Raw genomic sequence first — 17873 nt, forward strand, 5'->3', positions numbered from 1 at the left:
GAACCCGTAACACTAATTTTTGTTTCCTAAAAAAGGTGGATCAGCTTGAGAAAAATATAATTAAGCGGACAACCCCACGTTTTTCTTCGTCGCCTATATATATAGAAGAATTTTCAGGTGCGGACGTCCGTACCTTACGTAAGGTACGGATTCGCTGATTCCGGCGAAGGCAGGCTGCAATGGCGGGACGGACCACGACAGCCGCACTCCCCAACCCTCCCGGTGGTCCCGTCTGTGCCGGTCGGAGCTCCATCGGCGACCCACGGCGGCCGGAATCGCGAAATCGCGGGAATCTGCCCAGAAACTTGATTTTTGCAGATTCCGGCCGCCGTGGGCTACAGATGGAGCTCCGTCCGGCACAGATGGGATCGCCGGGAGGTGGGTAATGCGGCTGTGCTGGTCCACCGAGCCGTTGCGGCCTGCCGTCGCCGGAATCGGCGAATCCGCACGGTGCGGACGTCCGCACCTAAAGCGGTCTGTATATATATATATATATATATATAGGCATAGAAAAAAATGAATGAATGTAACGATCCCTTAATGTTTTCTATTCTTGCAACATGAGTTTTCTAATGCTGATTTTGTTGTTAATTTGAGAAGTTGCACTGTCTTCTCCATTGTTCATTGCAACTTCACCTTAGTTTTCGAAAATTTGAAATTACACGAAAAATAGTTCGAAATGAGAGTTGCTCATGATAGAAGAGGAAACACTTTGTAAAATCAAACTCACCCCAGGACAAGAAAAGATCCCCCAAGTATCTTAGCAAGAGAAAAAAGGAAAGAAAGATGCCAACTATCTGAACCAGACATGGTAGAGATCTGCAGCTATTAGTAATTGTTTCCATATTTTCACAATCCTACATTTTTATATTGTAGGATATAATACCGTTTAATCAAACTAAATTTTTTCAGGTGTGATTTAAATTAGACTCTAATGAGTACTAATTAAGAAGATGGTGGGATTAAAATGTGGCAATAATGGATGAAATACAAGGCATGTGTACGACCCAGTGGTAGGTGTGTGTGAATGATTCAAAAAAGGAAAGAAATAAGAGAGAACGTGAAGGACAGCGAATCCTATTGGTCAGGGATATCGCTTTTGATTGGATCTGTCTCGGTCTCTTCAATGATGCTCTTAACGTTTTACTCTTATTTTTCACATTATTCAAATGAGCTTTGGAAAGTTAAGAAAAATTATCAGAATAAATAGAGTGGACTATCCCACTTCACTCTCTCACTCCTGTGGCTTTGGGGTCATGTCTGTTTCTCCTGTGCACTTCTGATCTCACAGTCACTACCTCGAGCTCTTCAGGTACTCTCTCTCTCTCTCTCTCTCTCCTTTGAGTTTTGGTCAGCTCTGTTATGGATTTGGAGTTTGAATTTTGTTAACTGGGGGACCATTGATTCTGTGCTGTTTCTGCTGAGATCTGTTTGGTTTCTTAAACACAAATTAAACAAATTTAGCTTTGTGAACTAGATTAGAGTTATTTTATAACAAGAACTAATCTTTCGGGTTATGTACACATTCGTTTTGTTTGAAAAATCTGATCTTGGCTTTATATCTGAATTCCTTTTCTTGTTGTTTTCCAAGGTTTGGTGAACTGGTGGAGTCTTTTAAGCACTAAGCCAGGACTTTTTTTTTTCTTATTCAATAAAGTTTTGTTTTTTATCACTCAGAGTAAAGGTCACATTGCATGTTTATGTATAGTCTGTTTTATCTGTTTGAGCACATTTTGTTTTCTTCAGATAATTATTTAGTGGTTTTGTACAAAGACACTGGATTTTGAAGAGCTCCAGTTACTTTTCATGTTTCAAAGCTTTCATGAAGACTGGGAGCAGTCTTTTTCTTAACTTTCACTATCTTTTTATTTATTTATTTTCACACAGAAAGAAATCTCAATTCATGCTGGTGTATATAGTCGTGTTATGTACTTTCTATAGAACATGATCAGAATTTCAGACAATGGAAGCTTTCAACAAAACCAAGGCCTTTTTCCATTGATTTCCCATCTTTTAAACTGGAGACTCTTTTTTTTATTAAGCACGTGGATCTCCAAGGGGTTGGATTTTCTATCTTATTGTTCAATACAAATTGAATCTGAAGAGTTGTACTGCTGATTGAAAGCAATGTTAAGTTCTCATTCTGGTTGGATAGTGATACTTTCATCTTAATTGACCACTAGATCTGCATTTTTCGTTAACTAGTGAATATCTATAGGCAACTACGATTGATATAACACCAGTGGTATCCGATTAACTTCTTGGCATGTTCGTATGCTAATCTGATAGAATATGTCATTTGCGAGATATATGGCATGCATACTAACAACCTCGATGCTTACTTTCTACTATAGGTTAGCAAAAGAATATTGTTTTTGATATAAGGCCCTCGTTCAGATATAATTTTATTTGTTGGTAGAAGATGAAAATTCTATGTTGCATTCTTATGAGTATTTCCTACTTTCCGGAATTTTTCATTTTGATGTAACATTCATTTTGTCAGCCTGATGGCCTGTAATATTTGTATGAGTTTTGTAAATACTGCATCCGGATATATCTTAATGCACTCTACAGCTCCTAACTTTAACGACCGGTAGTCCATGTTCCTTTTCTTTTCTGTTTATAGTTGCACCAATTGGCAAGTTGGAACATATACTCAGTTTCTGAGTGTTTTCATTTGGTTCCATTTTTTTATCTTGCCTCCTTTTGTGTACTATTGTTGAGTTGCAGTGTACCATAAGTTATATTTTGGAAGATCTGAAAGTTGATAACACTGTTGCAAACATGCTATTGAACTACTACTTTTCTGTGCAGCTGGAAATTTAACTTCTCTTCCCAAAATGTCTGATCTTCAAACACCATTGCGTCCGAAGAGGAAGTGGGCCTTGGTTGACTTTTTTGTTCAATTCCGGTGGATTGTTGTGATCTTTGTTGTTCTCCCCATTTCCTTCACCATTTACTTTCTGACATACCTTGGGGATAAAAGATCTGACTGGAAGTCCTACAAGCAGCGTCAAAAGGAACATGATGAAAATGTTAAGAAAGTAGTAAAACGCCTCAAAGAAAGGAATCCGTCAAAGGATGGTCTTGTTTGCACAGCACGAAAGCCATGGATTGCTGTTGGAATGCGGAATGTTGACTACAAGCGAGCTCGTCACTTTGAGGTCGACTTGTCTGCTTTCAGGAATGTCCTGGAAATTGATACACAGAAAAAGATTGCCAGAGTTGAGCCCTTAGTCAACATGGGACAGATCACTAGGGTAACTTGCCCCTTAAATCTTGCGCTTGCCGTGGTTGCAGAGTTCGATGATCTTACTGTTGGTGGTCTCATTAATGGTTATGGGATTGAAGGAAGCTCTCACATCTTTGGGCTGTTCTCTGATACTGTTGTGGCTTACGAAATTGTTCTAGCAAATGGCCAACTTGTCAGAGCCACCCAGGACAATGAGTACTCTGATCTTTTTTATGCTATTCCATGGTCACAGGGAACATTGGGCCTTCTTGTCGCCGCTGAGATCAAGCTTATTGACATAAAGGAATACATGAGGTTGACATACAAACCAGTAAAGGGAAATCTGCAAGAGATCGCGCAGGCATATAGTGATTCTTTTGCTCCCAGATTTGGTGGTCTGGACGAACCTGGAGCCATCCCTGAAAGGGTTCCAGAGTTTGTTGAAACCATGATATATTCTCCAACAGAAGCTGTGTGCATGACAGGGAGATATGCTTCAAAAGAAGAGGCCAAGAAGAAGGGGAACGTGATTAACGAAGTTGGCTGGTGGTTTAAACTCTGGTTCTACCAGCATGCAGAGAAAGCACTCAAGAAAGGGGAGTTTGTAGAGTACATCCCGACCAGGCAATATTACCACAGGCACACTAGGAGTATCTACTGGGAGGGAAAGCTAATTCTTCCATTTGCTGATCAGTTTTGGTTTAGATTTCTGTTGGGCTGGATGATGCCACCAAAGATTTCTCTGCTCAAGGCTACTCAAGGTGAAGCCATAAGAAACTATTACCATGACATGCACGTCATCCAAGACATGTTAGTTCCTCTTTACAAAGTTGGGGATGCTTTAGAATGGGTTCACCATGAGATGGAGGTAAAAAGATGTTTTCTTCACCAGAGTTCGATGTAGTGTGTTCATATATCCGTTTTGTTAACTATGTTATTTGTTGATTATTTTGTATAGGTGTACCCCATTTGGCTCTGTCCTCACAGACTGTACAAGAGTCCTGTTAAGACGATGATCTACGCTGAACCAGGCTTCGAGCACCAGCGCAGACAAGGAGACACTCCCTACTCTCAGATGTACACTGATGTTGGTGTGTACTATGCACCAGGACCGGTGCTGAGAGGCGAGGTCTTTGATGGCTCAGAAGCAGTACGCAAGATGGAGAGTTGGCTGATTGAAAATCATGGCTTCCAGCCACAGTATGCTGTGTCTGAGCTGGATGAGAAGAAGTTCTGGACTATGTTTGACGCCGGGCATTACGACTACTGCAGGAGGAAGTATGGTGCTGTAGGAACATTCATGAGTGTGTACTACAAGTCCAAGAAGGGAAGGAAGACCGAGAAGGAGGTGCAGGAAGCCGAGCAAGCAATCGCGGAGGTTCCCATTGCCGAGGTTGATGAGCCAGTGGACTACTGATCATTTCCAATCATTTGCGGATTCTGTTAGGAGGAGTGCAGTGCTGTTGGTTTAGCTCCCCTGATTTCCAGTTTATATCGTTTAGTAGTTCTTGTTCTAGCTTTGATCAATGCTGTAGCAGCAGCAGGTGATCTTGTTCGAGTGTTTTTTCATGTCGGATTACTACACTTATATGTGTTTTAATGATTCAGACTGACGTTAAGTTAGTGTCACATTCTCTCATTCTCATTCCTTCTCTTTCTATTTCTAGCCGACCGAAGAAAATCAGCCTTAGGGATGGTAATATTATCCAGCGGTACGGTATTCGCGGGTATTTGACATTAATGGGGCTGTGAAATGGGTAAAAACGAAAAATGAGTATGGAAACCCCTATATTCGAAATATGGAATCGAGTAACGGACGGAGATAATATTTTGATCCCCGTTCTCATCCTCACCAAATAAGAACAAGATATATATTATAAATGTTTTAATATAAATAAATATTTATATAAATAAAAAACTTTTCTTACATTTATTATTTTAATTTGAATTAGACTTCAAGTTTTCTTTACTTCATATGAATTTTCATATAATATAATAAAAGTATGAAAAATTGATCCCCAACGGGAATGAATAAGAGAAATGCCCATTACTTTATAACGGAAATTAAAACGAAAACGAGTACGAAGACGTAATAAAAAATATATATGGTTATGATAGTTCGATCCCCTCATCCTACTGCCCATTACCGTATCTAATCAGCCTTGAATAAATGAATCAAATACAAACTCTCAAAAAAGAAAAAGAAAATTAATATATTATGGGCTCGAATTATCAAAAGCCCATGAGAAGAAGCCCACGCGTCGCGCGCCACGTCACCACCGCCTTTTTCTGGAACCTATATAATTTCAAAGCGCACCACTATTGATTCCGACGCTGAGAGACAGAAGAGAGTCGTCGGCGACGGGCAGATTCGTTTTTAGGGCTTCAAAATCATCATGGTGAGTCCTGATTCGATTCTATTAGTTTAGCTTGAAGGTTCAATTTTTGGTCTATCGAATTGGTTTGTAGCGGAACCGATTGGTTAGATCTTACTGCAATGCTCTCCAGGTTTTAATTTACGTACTGTGTTGAGTTGTGCTCAATTTTTTTCTGAATACAACCTTGTTTTTCGTCTGTGTTTCTTATTTGTTCTTAAATGTCGTTTATCTGTTTGTTTTTTTTTTTGCGATGTTAGTGTTTGTTTTCGGTGTTGTTATCTCTTGACGAGTTTTGTCGGTTTGGGATTTGAGATGAGAATTCAAGATTTTTGAATGGTTTATTTTCTGCAATCTGAAAAAATGTTGCTGAAATGCGTTTGATTTGGTTTATGCAGGGATCTGTGCTAGCATTTACTGACGGCGCGGTTCTACCGGCCAGTCTTGTGTTTGATGCATTGAAGGAGCTTGGGAATGGAGCTTTGGATGAGTGTGAACCTCAAATTATCACTCAAGCGTCTTCCTTGAGTAAGTTCCTTCCTCTCTTTTTTTATGACTTGTGTTGTGGCGTCTGTATGGGTTTGGTTCTGATAAGGTCATTGTCGCTTGGTATCAAAAGCCAGTTATTGGATAGTTTTACGAGAATTGATATTCCAATCTACTGGTGTGCAGTTACTTTTTTCTTATTTTAACTTGTCACCTGAACTTGTATGATGCATACGAGTGGTAGGACGGTTTTAAACTTTGTTAGCATTCTAAATTCAATCAAATTAGCAGTTGTTCACCTGTTTTTGGATTTGGCTTGTGACAGGTCAGCTACCGCAGGGGACTTCCTCTGTCGACATTGTGTTTGCCCTTTGCAGATCAATTGAATTCCTAAGTGAGCAGTTGTTGAAGGAGATCTCAAGAGTCTTAAAGCCTGGTGGGACAATCTTAGTTTACAAGACCTCTGAAACAGATAAGGTAGTTTATGTTCATATTGTGAGATCAAGGATTAATTTGCATTTAGAAGTCTAATTTGGGTTTCCTTGCAGACCACTTCCGTTCTTGAGCGCAAGTTACTGTTGTCTGGTTATCTTGAAGCACAAGTTCTTCAACCAAAATCATCTGACTTGTGCTCTGGAGTAAGTTTCTATGTTACTAGTTCCCATTAGCATGATTTTGTTATATTCCTCTTCTCCTCTGTGTTTGGTATTTGGCTATATGGGATCCTTTTGAGGATCTATTTAGGATCCTGCATGTAAATTTATCATTCAGATTGTTTGATTGTGCTTTAACCTTTCCTAGGTCAAGGCTAAAAAGCCTTCTTGGAAAATTGGCTCATCCTTCGCCTTAAAAAAGCCTTCAAAAGCTCTACCGAAGTTGCAGATTGATGATGATTCAGATCTGATTGATGAGGATAGTCTGCTAACTGAAGAGGACTTGAAGAAACCACAGCCAGTTGTAGGTAAGACATTGTTATTTGAATATTCCACTGTTAATTATCTCAAGTGTTTATCTAAGTTCATCTGGATCATGTGCTTGTGCAGCTGATGACTGTGAAGTTGGAAGCACTAGGAAAGCTTGTAAAAATTGCACTTGTGGGAGGGCTGAAGAAGAACAAAAAGTAGAGAAGTTACAATCCACTGTGGATTTGAGCAGTTTCCAATCGGCGTGTGGCAGTGTATGTCTTCACTGCGTTCTGTTTAGCTCTGCATTTTCAATCTTGTTTTCTCTTTTACTTTTCTCTGAAAGTTGTACTATCTGCAGTGTGGACTAGGGGATGCTTTTCGATGTTCAACGTGTCCTTATAAAGGTCTTCCTCCATTCAAACCGGGCGAGAAGGTATTTTATATTTGTTGGAATGAATCGAACCTATTTCTATCACCTAAGAGAGAAGTCCTTTTCTCTCGTTTTCATTTCACAAGTCATCTGCCTGTAACTCTAAATTTCTTTTTTCAGGTAGCATTTTCTTCCAACTTCCTTGCAGCAGATATATGAACAATCGGGTAGGCACGGCATGGCTGCATGGGGATCTTGGATTTTAGTATACGTGGTGTCGTTTCTCCACATTTTGGGTTATTTTTGTAGTAGCGATCGTTTTACCAACTCCAAGCGGTTGAACTTTTGTGTTGTACTCTGAATTGAGATGCGTAACCTGGTTCCATTTTTCAAAAGTATTCTGGCCTGTACTTCAAGGTTTGACAGCATTTTGCTGTAATTGTACTGGTTATAAACAATGTTGTACCTGATAAAAGTCAGTTTTACATTTTGAATAATGGGTCTCAGGTTGTGGTCGTAGTACCAATTCATTTGCTATCAGTGAAATTGTGATTGTGATTGCCATATTTCAGTGTACAGCTGTAAGAAATCATCATAGAACCTGGGACAGCAATGCCAGGAAGCAGTTTATTACTCACACCCCAAAAAAGGCATCTCATATAGCACAGATATAAAATTGAACACATTCTTGACTGCCATCCTTTATCAGAAATTTAACACTTTCTTGACCGCCATCCTGTATCAGTTAGTTTGTTGAGATAGAAGCACAAGTAGCCCTTGTGGACCTATTAATATCTCATTAAGGAAACTAATCAATCCAAACCAGACAACAGGGGTTACATCCACACCCCCTAAAGGTGGGATGACCTTTCTGGTTGGGATGAGAATTGGCTCTGTGGGAGCATAAGCCAAGACATATGGAAACTTACCTACTGGAATTTTTGGGTACCAGGACATCACTATTCTAACAATGAACAGAAACGAAAACAGAGCCAGAAAGGGTCCTAGGAAAGCAATGGCTAGCTTTGCTGTAGCAGGGTCCAAATCTGCCACCACCAAATTGTGCATGAAATTTGAGACAGCGGTATGTGATGCTTCTGGCATGTCCATCACTCTGAGGATCTCGGAGGCCGAATGGGGATCAAATGGCTTCCCGGAAATGCTAGGACAGGCTCCAACTTCAGTCAGATACGAGATGGAACATTGTGCAATCACTAATCTTTGCCTTATACTGGGACACCTAAAGCTTTCCTGCAAAATCCACTAGTTAAAAAAAATTACTTTTAGAATATCTCTACAACTACAAGGTTATCCTATCCTAGTTGTTTCCAAAAATAAATTTGATAACTTAATTGATGTAAAATTAAGTAAATAACCCGTTCTGTAAACTCATGAACACGATTGTTATGATATTGAAATTAAGAGTGTGAGAATAATTGCTCAAACAAGAACCAAGCCCAAATTGGAGTTGAAACCAGAGCTGGGTACTTACAGTGATTGTGGGATTTCCATGCTTGGATATCCTTATCCTTGAAGGCCACCCTGAAACAAAATGAAAAGGCAAGAGCCAGAAACAATGAGCCAATGAAAACCCAGGACAGAGAAGAAAGCGTGCATAGTAATGAACTGGTACCTCTAACGTGAGCATGTATGAGAAGATAAGAACAGGTAGCCATTGTTGATTCAGAGAGAAAACCTCAGACAAAGAGAGAGAGCTCTCACGTTATCCCTTTATCAACCAGAGGTGTGCAAACTCCAATTTTGAATAGGTGACCGGCTACTGGTACCATTGGTTTTTCTCGCTCAATTTTTTTTTTTGGAACAAATAGAGTCATTAACCCGAGTAAAAAAAAATAAAAAAAAAACAAATCAGAACTACAAGTCATAAACTACAAGTCATAGCTACAAGTCATAAACTCCCTAGTTCTAGAAAGACCAACAATGTCATTTAACAGAGCATCAGAAACCAGCATCGGGATTTCTCGCTCAAAATTTGCTAAAGTAAATAACCGTATAAAAAATAAAATAAAAAATAAGTGGAACTGTGGTAGAGTGAATACGAGGGAGGCAGAGTGATCCACTCATCCAAGTTCTACACAGTTATACATCAATATTTCTAAAAACATCTCAGCATTCTTATATGAATTACAGCTAGTCAGCTACTATAAGGAGCATTATAGTTTCACAGCTTGGCATAAATCAAACATATTTCAATTGAGTAGCCAAGTTAAACCATCAACTGACACATAGAAACAACAGTTGACAATTTTCTATCAGCAACAAGAAAAATGATGAATTAAACCGTTAAAGAAACAATTGTGGTTCCAACTTCCCCAGAATATGTACGATACACATTATACAGTACCACTACTTGATAAAAGCACAAATTGCTTCAACTATAATCCTAACAAAGAGTCTTCCAAGGGATGGGGTGATTAAGCTTTCCCTCGTATGATCACCCCGCTGCTGCTGAGTAGCACGTAATTGGTTGAATTCATATGAACAGCACATTCTGCTGCCCTGCACCACCCTGCTCCAGTAAGAAAGCAAGTCTCTGCCTCCCCCACACTCCCAAAATAGGGAAAGAAATGGGCATCATCAGCTCATACTACAACTTTTACTTTGCATGTCTCTTCTTCTGGAAAGTTGGCAGAAATCTTGAAATAGACCAGAGAGGCATGTATCTTGAGAAAGAATATGGCCAACCAAAGAAGCGCAAAATATTTTGGCAATCCTTCTCTCCAACTTCATCATTGCCTTGTGAAGTTAAATCACTCAAGAAGGTTTTCCCCTCATATATATAACAGAGCTGCTGCCACAGAAGTATGAACAACCCTATCCCCAATGAAACACTAGAAATAAACAGATATACTAGAACAAGCCCTCTAGGGTCCAAAAACACTGCAGATCTTAGCAAACCCAAAATAAGCTCCCTGACATATCTCAACGCAAACTCAGTTCTGTACACATTTAAGTCGTTGATGCTTTCTAATGTTACAGATGGCCATATCTGGAAACTTACATATATAGCCATGATAGACACATATGTTGTACTGACGATAACTGAAATAAGTAAGGCAATGAAGTGGGGGTGGTTATCAGCACCAACACAATTCCCTATCTGCATCCAAATTAAGCAAACACATTCCCTGTTGTTAGTATGCAGTTCATGATAATGAAATTACAGTTTGATATTTTCTTTTTACATTGAGCTTGTCAAAGAAGATTTGCCTATGACTATGAGTGACCAAATGTAAGATTAAAGTAAAAGCCTGCATTAACTAACTTAACATTCAAACTGAAATCAACTCACTAGCCAAGCTAGCATACTTTTTCAATAAGTTAAGAGGTAATTACTTGACAAGATAACTTATTTATAGGAAGAAGTATTATGCAAAAGAAATCTCTGTTATAGCATAGACTATATGAAGACATACAAATGGGCAGTGGTGATCCATGTCCAATATACACTTTCCACATGTTCGGCAGTGATGAGTTCTTGGTGACTTGGGCTTTGAGCAGAGGTTACAAAAGGTATAATTTTCAAGGCCACCTTTCCCCACAGCTGGATAGCTACCCCAGACTATGAATGGAGGTGTTCCAGCACATTTGAATGCTGCAGAACTGAATGTATAAACAGTAGCTACAGACAATATGAAAGTTAAAATGGAGTGGAAAATTCCAGTGAAATAGCTGGTAGCGAAAAGAACAGGGTGCATGGCCCACACTCCACCACCTGCCATTTAGGAAATGGATCATGATAAATAAGAGAGAACCTAATAGGAAATGTATAGAAGTGTAACTAGTTCAACACAAATATTCATGATGAAGAAAGTGCACGATTAAACTTCGAATTTTTATTAGATCAAATATGTAATTAAACTGTACCTCTGTAATAGAAAACTAGACTAGAGAAAGAGTGGTACAAAAACTTACATATCACAAAGAGCATAAACATGAGGAGGATAAAGACAAAGATTCTATCACGCCAACGTCTCAGCCAAATGTACTTGGTATCACGTTTTCTTGCATTTTGATTAGTTAAAGCTCCACACCAACCACACTTGAAAAGTGGAGAATTTGATGGAAGAAGAAGGTGTAATCCACAACCCCAACACTGAACATCATATTCTTCCTTGACGGATGTAATATGCTCCTAGACATGTAACCCTCAAGTCAGTAATCAAGTAAACTACATATATTTGCAAAGTCTCAAGGAAAAACGTTTACTAAGAGACTTCTTGTCCGCTCAAAAAGCCAAACCCTTTGGAAGTTCTTAATATAAAGAGGTCAGCATATCCACATTTTTTTCACAAATTATATCTAGAAACTACGAAGCATTATTCCTCTTAAAGTAAGACTGACCTCCTCAGAATCAATTCCTCTAAATAGGTAAGTGTTTGTTAAATTACCAATCCTGGTTGCTCCTAAACAAAATCATGAAAAGGGAAGTACATTCAACCAAGCAGAAGAATGCAATTCAACACAGCCCAGGTAATCAATTGTAGCCTTGTAGGTCTAGAGTCTTAAACATAAACAAGTAACTGATACAATCCCACCAACAATTATCCGAGCCATTGGGTTTGTTATGTTCAGAGCATAAAAGCAGGAACCTTTATGTATGAAAAGCCAGAATTAAACGACAGGGAACGAAAAGATCAAAACTTGATATGAAACCCAAAAACGTAAAGACCAGAATGAATGAAGCATAACGATCAAACAGAGCCGACCAAAGAATATAGAGAATGACCTGGGGCAATTCAGCCATGATTGGTAATGCCTCTGGAGCAGGTCGAGAGATTAGTCTCATCCAAATAGGAACGCATCCAAATTATGAAGAAGATTCTCCATGGTAGTCTGGATTGAAATTCTGAGAAAGTGCCAATACAAATTGAAATTCTGAGGATTGACTTTTGACCCGGTCCAAAACCCACCCACGCCACCCAACTTGGGTAAAGGCCCAATCAGGCCCAACTTGTTTGTTTTCCTGCGGGGACAAGGAGTGCAAAGCTAAACTTGATTGCTCCAAGAAGTCACATTCATGGTTATTGCATCATCATTCATCAATTAGAGTTTGTGCGACATGGCTATTGGGTAGGCAGTATCCAATAGGCCAGAACTTGTATAAATAAGAAAAGAAAACTAAGAATTACTCGAGAGGGCAAGTCATAAGAAAAGAAAATTGAGAATTACTCGAGAGGGCAAGTCAGTGAAACCTGAAACTGATGGGTGTAAATTAGAAGAGCATTGACATGCGTAGGCGAACAAAGTGTCAAAATGCTTAACTACATTCTTTGGAAACTAACAGTCCTGCAGACTACAGAAGGTTACAAGCAGATTCAATGGAATCGTGTGCCGGCATATATTCTCTGTGTTATCCTTGTACTTGCTTAGTTTCTCCCGTAAATTAAATTACTTCATGCAATACTCCAAAAGCTCTATCATGTTAAATAAGAAAGAAATACCTAACTGGATGGCCAATTTAAATGTCTCATACCATCGTCACTTAAAGTCCAAGCTCCTTTATCAATTTCAACAAAGAGCTGGTCCCAACCCCAACTTGAATACCCAAAGAAAAACCAGTAGTCAGTGGCAGATTGATTTCCTAACTTGAGCTCTTTGATTTTTTGAATTGTTGCTGATTGATCAAGAAATGCAATGTCTGGAAAGATTTCTGGATACTCATCCTTGACAAATATTTGGGTTAGCGCGACAAGAGGCATTCCACCTTTTATAACCGGTCCCCCAAAGGACAAAGGGGCTTCTACTAGTATCTTAACTCCGTCTCCCAATTCAGGCAGAGCATCCCATCTGATGTGCTTGTTGATAATCAACCCTTGAAATCCATTAACTTGATCTGCCTTCACAATGAGGATCTCTGATTTATCAAAGGGTTGTACACCAAGAAGTTGATCAGTAGCAACTAGGATGGAACCGACCACCACATTCAGGGGTGCTTCTTGCTCTATGCGGGGATTGACTTGCTTGTCTTCAATTACTGGTTTGTGTACATAGGTTAAGAGGACTTCATGAAGTGTGTCTGTAGACAGCTCATGATTGTCAGATGACTGAACTGGAAAAACATCTTGATTTATATCTCTCTTTTCAGCTACAGTCCACAAGATCCCTACAACAAGCAAAGAAGCAGGCTACTCAAACAAGAAAAGATAACTATTAAGAAATATCTATATTTTGACCTTGTATAATATAAAAGAACAATATCTAGCTTTGCCACTGAGAACCAAGCATGTTCAAAGGAGTAAGGAGCAACACAAAAGTTATGTACAGTGCCTCCAAATTAAGGAACCACACGTATTAACAGTACAATCTCAGCACCGGAAATAGAATAACCTTTTCCACTGACAAGATGATGATTGTTACTTCCATGATCAGCTATGAACTTGAAAACCTCAGTGACCGCCATATCTCCTTCATAAGGAAGAGCATGCTTCTTTTCTGCCGGAAAGAGCACCAGAGTGGGATAAACCTCCCTCTGTTAATTCCAACATTGACCAAATGAGAGTAGATAAGACAAGATTACCTCCGACTTAAGAACAATTTTGAATAACCTCAAGTACAGTTAACTATTAAAAAAAAAGCAAGACTGCAATATTATAATGGAGAAATACTTTTGCATTCCACCAGACACACCTGATTCATTGATTTCAGTATCAAACTGCAATCATTCAATGTGCAATCCAGCATGTACATTAACGGTAGCTTCAGCATTTCGTTCTTCAAATTGCCTGTTATATCATGAAAATGTAAAGAGTTAACATTGACTGTTACATGTGTTGACCGCTTGAATTTAAAGGTCATAGATATGTAATGAAACCGGTGCAACTTTCATCTATGAAGTCCCATCCCAATATTAAATGTTTGATTTTCCAAATAAATACCAGTATCTGTCTAATAAATCGAAAGAATAGTAACCCCACACAAATCATAACAAATTTAAAATCACTGCAGCAGAGCAGAAAAGGTTCTTCTCAATAAATAGATTTCTAAAGCCATCTTCAATGTCAATATTATACTCAAAGACCAAATTGATGAAACAAGGAAACAGCTAAACATATGCCTTCGGACATAGAATGACCCAATGTAGAAAACCTATTTCTATGTACAGGATAAAATAAATATTAATAAATAATAAAATTCTCTTCAGAAGCTATAATGAACATTTTGATATTCTTTACTTGATACTCCAAAAAGTAAAGAAATATACTGCGGGCAGCTTTTGAACACATATCAGTGAAAAGAAGTACTTACTATCTTGAACCGTTGGTTTCTCATTCTTTGATTCACTTTTCAGCATCTTGGAATAACCCTTCATAGCTCGGTATACTTCATGAAAAACCAACTCCATTCTCTGGCAAAAACCACACCATCTATTGCTAAAAAGAACCAAGACATCCTTATTCCAAGCATCACTGTCAGATTGATTAAACCCAACAACCAGCTCAGAGAAAGTGTGAGTTGTCACTCGAGGGATAGAATCGACCTGATGGAAGTCCAGATTAACAAACGGTGGTTGAGTGGCTTTACGAGAGCTTTTAAGTACAGTTTCAGACTGTTGATATGGAAGAAGGCTCCCATTAAGAAAGGCAGAAATGAAATCAAGCAGTGAAGAATGATTAAAACTATCCTCCGGGAAGACATAATGCTGCTGCGTATTGGGATCAACTATTACCACGGCTGGAACTTCTGGCCTACCAGTCAGCGCTTGAAGTAACCGATAATTACCATCAGAAAAGAAAAAGGATCCCATAAAGTCTTGGAAGTGAAGTTCTTGCGCTGCAGACTTTTCACTGTGTAGTTCTTTATCTAAATCTTCAGATTTATGATCTGCAAGATGTTGTTCCCTATTTATAGATGTGACTGGATTGCTTATATCAACATAATCTGTTTTATCTTCATTGTTCTGAGAGGGCGTTCCCGCCGTTCCAGTACCCATGACTTCTGAAGTTTCAGGTTGCTGTTCAGTAGATATACTCATTCCATCCAACTGATCTATGTTTGAGTCGGTACTACTTGTACCAACGCCATCCTTATATTGCTCTTCTGTAACCGGGTCAGATTCAGTTTCCATCTGCAATGGCAACGTATTTGCAGGTTTGATGTCCATATCATTTGATAAAAGTTGGAAACCCAACTCCTTAACCAGTGAGCTTAACTTAGCTTTCTTCTTTTGCTTAAGTACAGTTTCCAAGATATCCTGCAAGGAATTACCCAGATCTAAAGCCATCTTCTCCGCAGTGACTTGTTTCCCCTCACTTAAAATCGTAAAAGTAGATATTTTACCTTTTAGTTTGCTAATCTGAGCCATCTGAGACAGTTTTAATTCATGATGGCCAGATGTGACTTTCAATACTTGATTATCCTGGACCTTGGATTTCTCATGCTTGTCCCAACTTTGACTCCCAATCTGGTAAGACATGTGATAGTGCAGAGCCAACTCTCGAAAAGCATCAAGTGCTTCCTTCCCGTTTATTCTAGTCTCTAACGAGTCAGATGATCTATCCACAAATAACAGAACTGATGGCTGGTTTGCAGGCAAAGCAGGCTCCAAAACATTGCCATCACCCTCCAGCTACACAATACTACGAATCAGTTTACAATGGCCAATTAATAGCATTTTTAAGCAATAAATAATGATAGTGTAGTACACAGAAAAAGAAGCAAAATAGTGAGAGAGAGAGAGAGAGAGAGAGAGAGGTACTAAGGAGCTACACCTGATGCAATAACTCTTAATCCATTAACATGCCGCAATCAAAATTATATGCATTATTCATACCACTACTGGAGATGCAAAAAATATGTGGTGGTGTTCACTACACAAACAACCCATAACATGGATGCAAATTTAATAAGATATATACCTTTAATTTCAACAAATTGTGATGATCAAATTAATAAGAGTTGGAGAAACTCAAGACAATTAAGACGTCACAGTAAGGAATGCATGATTTTGAGCACATGAACTCACCTCCTTAACCACTGAATTATCCATCTTTAAAGCATTATTAAGGTCACCCTCTTTTTTAATAATCTTCGAACAACTGGGGCATCCAGCAAAGTATAGCGCCGCCAACCACGAAGTGGAATCTCCAATAGCAAGAGCTGAGAGCATTGATCTTTCTGAGACCACACCAAATTTATGCCTAGAAGGCAGGAATGACTCTCTTGCAATAGTCATCAACTTTGAGAAGAAAGAGTCAAACAACTGATATTCTGCAAGCGTGCAAAATGATGCACCATCAGGCGACCTAGTGTTCCCAGTCTCCTCAGAAGCAGCACTACCATTTACAGAGCTGAAGTCCCCAATCCAAGGAACTGCGCCAACCCCATTATCAACATCACACTTCAACTTTGCAGCTTCCAAACCCTGCTTTTGTGTTTCAGAAATAAAGAAATTTATCATTAACCTTTTCTTCTATTCTTACTCAAAATTAATATAATAACAATGGCAACTAGAAACTACCAGCGACCTTCTGGTTATTCTTCCGCCAGTCGCTTCTGTTTGTCTCTGCATTCAAGCTTAAGCCAAAAAATTCCCCTGCAATAACACTAGAGCTTCAATAACCTCCCCCTTACTCGAAATAAAGATCAACCGATCTATCTTTTAAATCAAAACTTCCACGGCTCGACTTGTTTGCAGCCTTATCTAATACTAAAGTACTAAACACAATCACTATACACGAAATAATGCACCATCCAAATAACACAATTTTAAAACTAAGTATTACATTAACTGTGGCGAAAAGAATGGATATTGCATACCAAAACCACTGTGATCAGTGCCATTCATCCTCCTCTTAGCCATCATTTTCGGAGTCCAGTCACAAAACTCAAACAGAACCAAAGCTTTGTCAGTCGAATCGACGAAAGCTTGAAGCTCTTCCGGAGTGTTGAGCCGTTGCAATGGAAGTTGTTCAGGTGCAACCGACAAATAGGGACGAATCGAATTCAAAATGGTCTGCGATCGAAGCCTCCCTCCATATTTGTACGAAACAGAATGGTGATAGTACAAAACCGTAATTTCCTCCCACTCCGAAGCAGCACCAATCGCAGTGGCCACCATCTTCTCAGCGTTCCTGTGCAGCACCATCAGCTTCAGCGAGCTGAAATCTTCAGGTCTATCAGCCACCTGCCTCGCCACGTGTCTCATCAGTGATCGGGACTCGCCGGACCCTGTTGTTTCAGCATTGAAAAGCTTAGCTGCTTAAGCATATCGTCAGTTTTCTTTAATCAAAGAATTGAGAAGATGAAGTGATTACATGGAAGAGTGACGAGGAGGAGGATGTGGGGGTGGAGACGGATCTGAGAGGAAAAGTTGTGCTTCGTGAGGACGTGCCACTCGCCGGAGCTGTCTGATTTGGAATCGACGGCTGCGATTGACGCCAGGCACGCTAGGAGGAGCACCAGTTTTCTCGTCGTCATTGCTCTCTCTCTCTCGAGTCTTCACTTTCTTCAGTCTAGGCCGATTCCACTTCATAGCAGGGATG

General features: G+C 39.4%; 5 protein-coding genes across 8 annotated transcripts; 2 read left to right on the plus strand and 3 right to left on the minus strand.

The window, feature by feature from the left end:
* Window positions 1-1196: 1196 nt before the first annotated feature.
* On the plus strand, window positions 1197-4861 carry LOC126790054 (delta(24)-sterol reductase). The gene is made up of 3 exons (XM_050516184.1): window positions 1197-1312; window positions 2815-4100; window positions 4191-4861. The coding sequence occupies exons 2-3, from the start codon at window positions 2841-2843 to the stop codon at window positions 4647-4649; spliced, it is 1719 nt and encodes a 572-aa protein (XP_050372141.1). The 5' UTR covers window positions 1197-1312; window positions 2815-2840; the 3' UTR covers window positions 4650-4861.
* Window positions 4862-5503: 642 nt separating this feature from the next.
* Window positions 5504-7887, plus strand: LOC126790688 (anamorsin homolog). 2 transcript variants are annotated; one of them, XM_050517022.1, is made up of 8 exons: window positions 5504-5631; window positions 6006-6135; window positions 6419-6570; window positions 6642-6731; window positions 6895-7054; window positions 7137-7270; window positions 7357-7431; window positions 7549-7887. In XM_050517022.1, exons 1-8 carry the CDS (start codon window positions 5629-5631, stop codon window positions 7585-7587), a joined length of 783 nt encoding a protein of 260 aa, XP_050372979.1. In that variant the 5' UTR covers window positions 5504-5628; the 3' UTR covers window positions 7588-7887. The 2 variants fall into 2 exon arrangements, with proteins under 2 accessions (XP_050372979.1, XP_050372978.1); XM_050517021.1 differs by lacking the exon at window positions 5504-5631 and having other exon boundaries at window positions 6000-6135.
* An 82-nt stretch (window positions 7888-7969) lies between these two features.
* On the minus strand, window positions 7970-9125 carry LOC126790689 (protein COFACTOR ASSEMBLY OF COMPLEX C SUBUNIT B CCB3, chloroplastic). The gene is made up of 3 exons (XM_050517024.1): window positions 9002-9125; window positions 8861-8910; window positions 7970-8619 (listed from the first exon to the last, which is right to left on the minus strand). The coding sequence occupies exons 1-3, from the start codon at window positions 9042-9044 to the stop codon at window positions 8110-8112; spliced, it is 603 nt and encodes a 200-aa protein (XP_050372981.1). The 5' UTR covers window positions 9045-9125; the 3' UTR covers window positions 7970-8109.
* A 457-nt stretch (window positions 9126-9582) lies between these two features.
* LOC126791006 (protein S-acyltransferase 11) lies at window positions 9583-12239 on the minus strand. Its single transcript, XM_050517398.1, has 4 exons — window positions 12119-12239; window positions 11305-11524; window positions 10806-11104; window positions 9583-10489 (listed from the first exon to the last, which is right to left on the minus strand). The coding sequence occupies exons 1-4, from the start codon at window positions 12176-12178 to the stop codon at window positions 9986-9988; spliced, it is 1083 nt and encodes a 360-aa protein (XP_050373355.1). The 5' UTR covers window positions 12179-12239; the 3' UTR covers window positions 9583-9985.
* Window positions 12240-12602: 363 nt separating this feature from the next.
* LOC126790118 (uncharacterized) lies at window positions 12603-17873 on the minus strand. 3 transcript variants are annotated; one of them, XM_050516257.1, is made up of 8 exons: window positions 17646-17873; window positions 17149-17559; window positions 16857-16924; window positions 16355-16753; window positions 14638-15958; window positions 14020-14114; window positions 13720-13861; window positions 12604-13495 (listed from the first exon to the last, which is right to left on the minus strand). In XM_050516257.1, exons 1-8 carry the CDS (start codon window positions 17806-17808, stop codon window positions 12834-12836), a joined length of 3261 nt encoding a protein of 1086 aa, XP_050372214.1. In that variant the 5' UTR covers window positions 17809-17873; the 3' UTR covers window positions 12604-12833. The 3 variants fall into 3 exon arrangements, with proteins under 3 accessions (XP_050372216.1, XP_050372215.1, XP_050372214.1); XM_050516259.1 differs by lacking the exon at window positions 17646-17873 and having other exon boundaries at window positions 12603-13495; window positions 16850-16924; window positions 17149-17295; XM_050516258.1 differs by lacking the exon at window positions 17646-17873 and having other exon boundaries at window positions 12603-13495; window positions 16355-16756; window positions 16850-16924; window positions 17149-17295.

This window comes from Argentina anserina, chromosome 4 (assembly GCF_933775445.1).
Source record: "Argentina anserina chromosome 4, drPotAnse1.1, whole genome shotgun sequence".
NCBI lineage: Eukaryota > Viridiplantae > Streptophyta > Magnoliopsida > Rosales > Rosaceae > Argentina > Argentina anserina.

Excerpts from the sequence above, each read along its gene's own strand:
- LOC126790054 (XM_050516184.1), top strand. The coding sequence starts at position 2,841 with ATGTCTGATCTTCAAACACCATTGCGTCCGAAGAGGAAGTGGGCCTTG. Across the intron at positions 4,101-4,190 it reads GGGTTCACCATGAGATGGAG|GTGTACCCCATTTGGCTCTG; the intron begins GTAAAAAGATGT and ends TATTTTGTATAG.
- LOC126790688 (XM_050517021.1), top strand. The coding sequence starts at position 6,000 with ATGCAGGGATCTGTGCTAGCATTTACTGACGGCGCGGTTCTACCGGCC. Across the intron at positions 6,732-6,894 it reads CATCTGACTTGTGCTCTGGA|GTCAAGGCTAAAAAGCCTTC; the intron begins GTAAGTTTCTAT and ends AACCTTTCCTAG. Across the intron at positions 7,432-7,548 it reads CATTCAAACCGGGCGAGAAG|GTAGCATTTTCTTCCAACTT; the intron begins GTATTTTATATT and ends TTCTTTTTTCAG.
- LOC126790689 (XM_050517024.1), bottom strand. The coding sequence starts at position 9,044 with ATGGCTACCTGTTCTTATCTTCTCATACATGCTCACGTTAGAG. Across the intron at positions 8,911-9,001 it reads CATACATGCTCACGTTAGAG|GGTGGCCTTCAAGGATAAGG; the intron begins GTACCAGTTCAT and ends ATTTTGTTTCAG. Across the intron at positions 8,620-8,860 it reads ATGGAAATCCCACAATCACT|GAAAGCTTTAGGTGTCCCAG; the intron begins GTAAGTACCCAG and ends TGGATTTTGCAG.
- LOC126791006 (XM_050517398.1), bottom strand. The coding sequence starts at position 12,178 with ATGAGACTAATCTCTCGACCTGCTCCAGAGGCATTACCAATCATGGCT. Across the intron at positions 11,525-12,118 it reads TCATGGCTGAATTGCCCCAG|GAGCATATTACATCCGTCAA; the intron begins GTCATTCTCTAT and ends TTACATGTCTAG. Across the intron at positions 10,490-10,805 it reads TGGATCACCACTGCCCATTT|ATAGGGAATTGTGTTGGTGC; the intron begins GTATGTCTTCAT and ends ATTTGGATGCAG.
- LOC126790118 (XM_050516257.1), bottom strand. The coding sequence starts at position 17,808 with ATGACGACGAGAAAACTGGTGCTCCTCCTAGCGTGCCTGGCGTCAATC. Across the intron at positions 14,115-14,637 it reads GAAACCAACGGTTCAAGATA|GCAATTTGAAGAACGAAATG; the intron begins GTAAGTACTTCT and ends ATGATATAACAG. Across the intron at positions 13,862-14,019 it reads TACTGAAATCAATGAATCAG|AGGGAGGTTTATCCCACTCT; the intron begins GTGTGTCTGGTG and ends TGGAATTAACAG.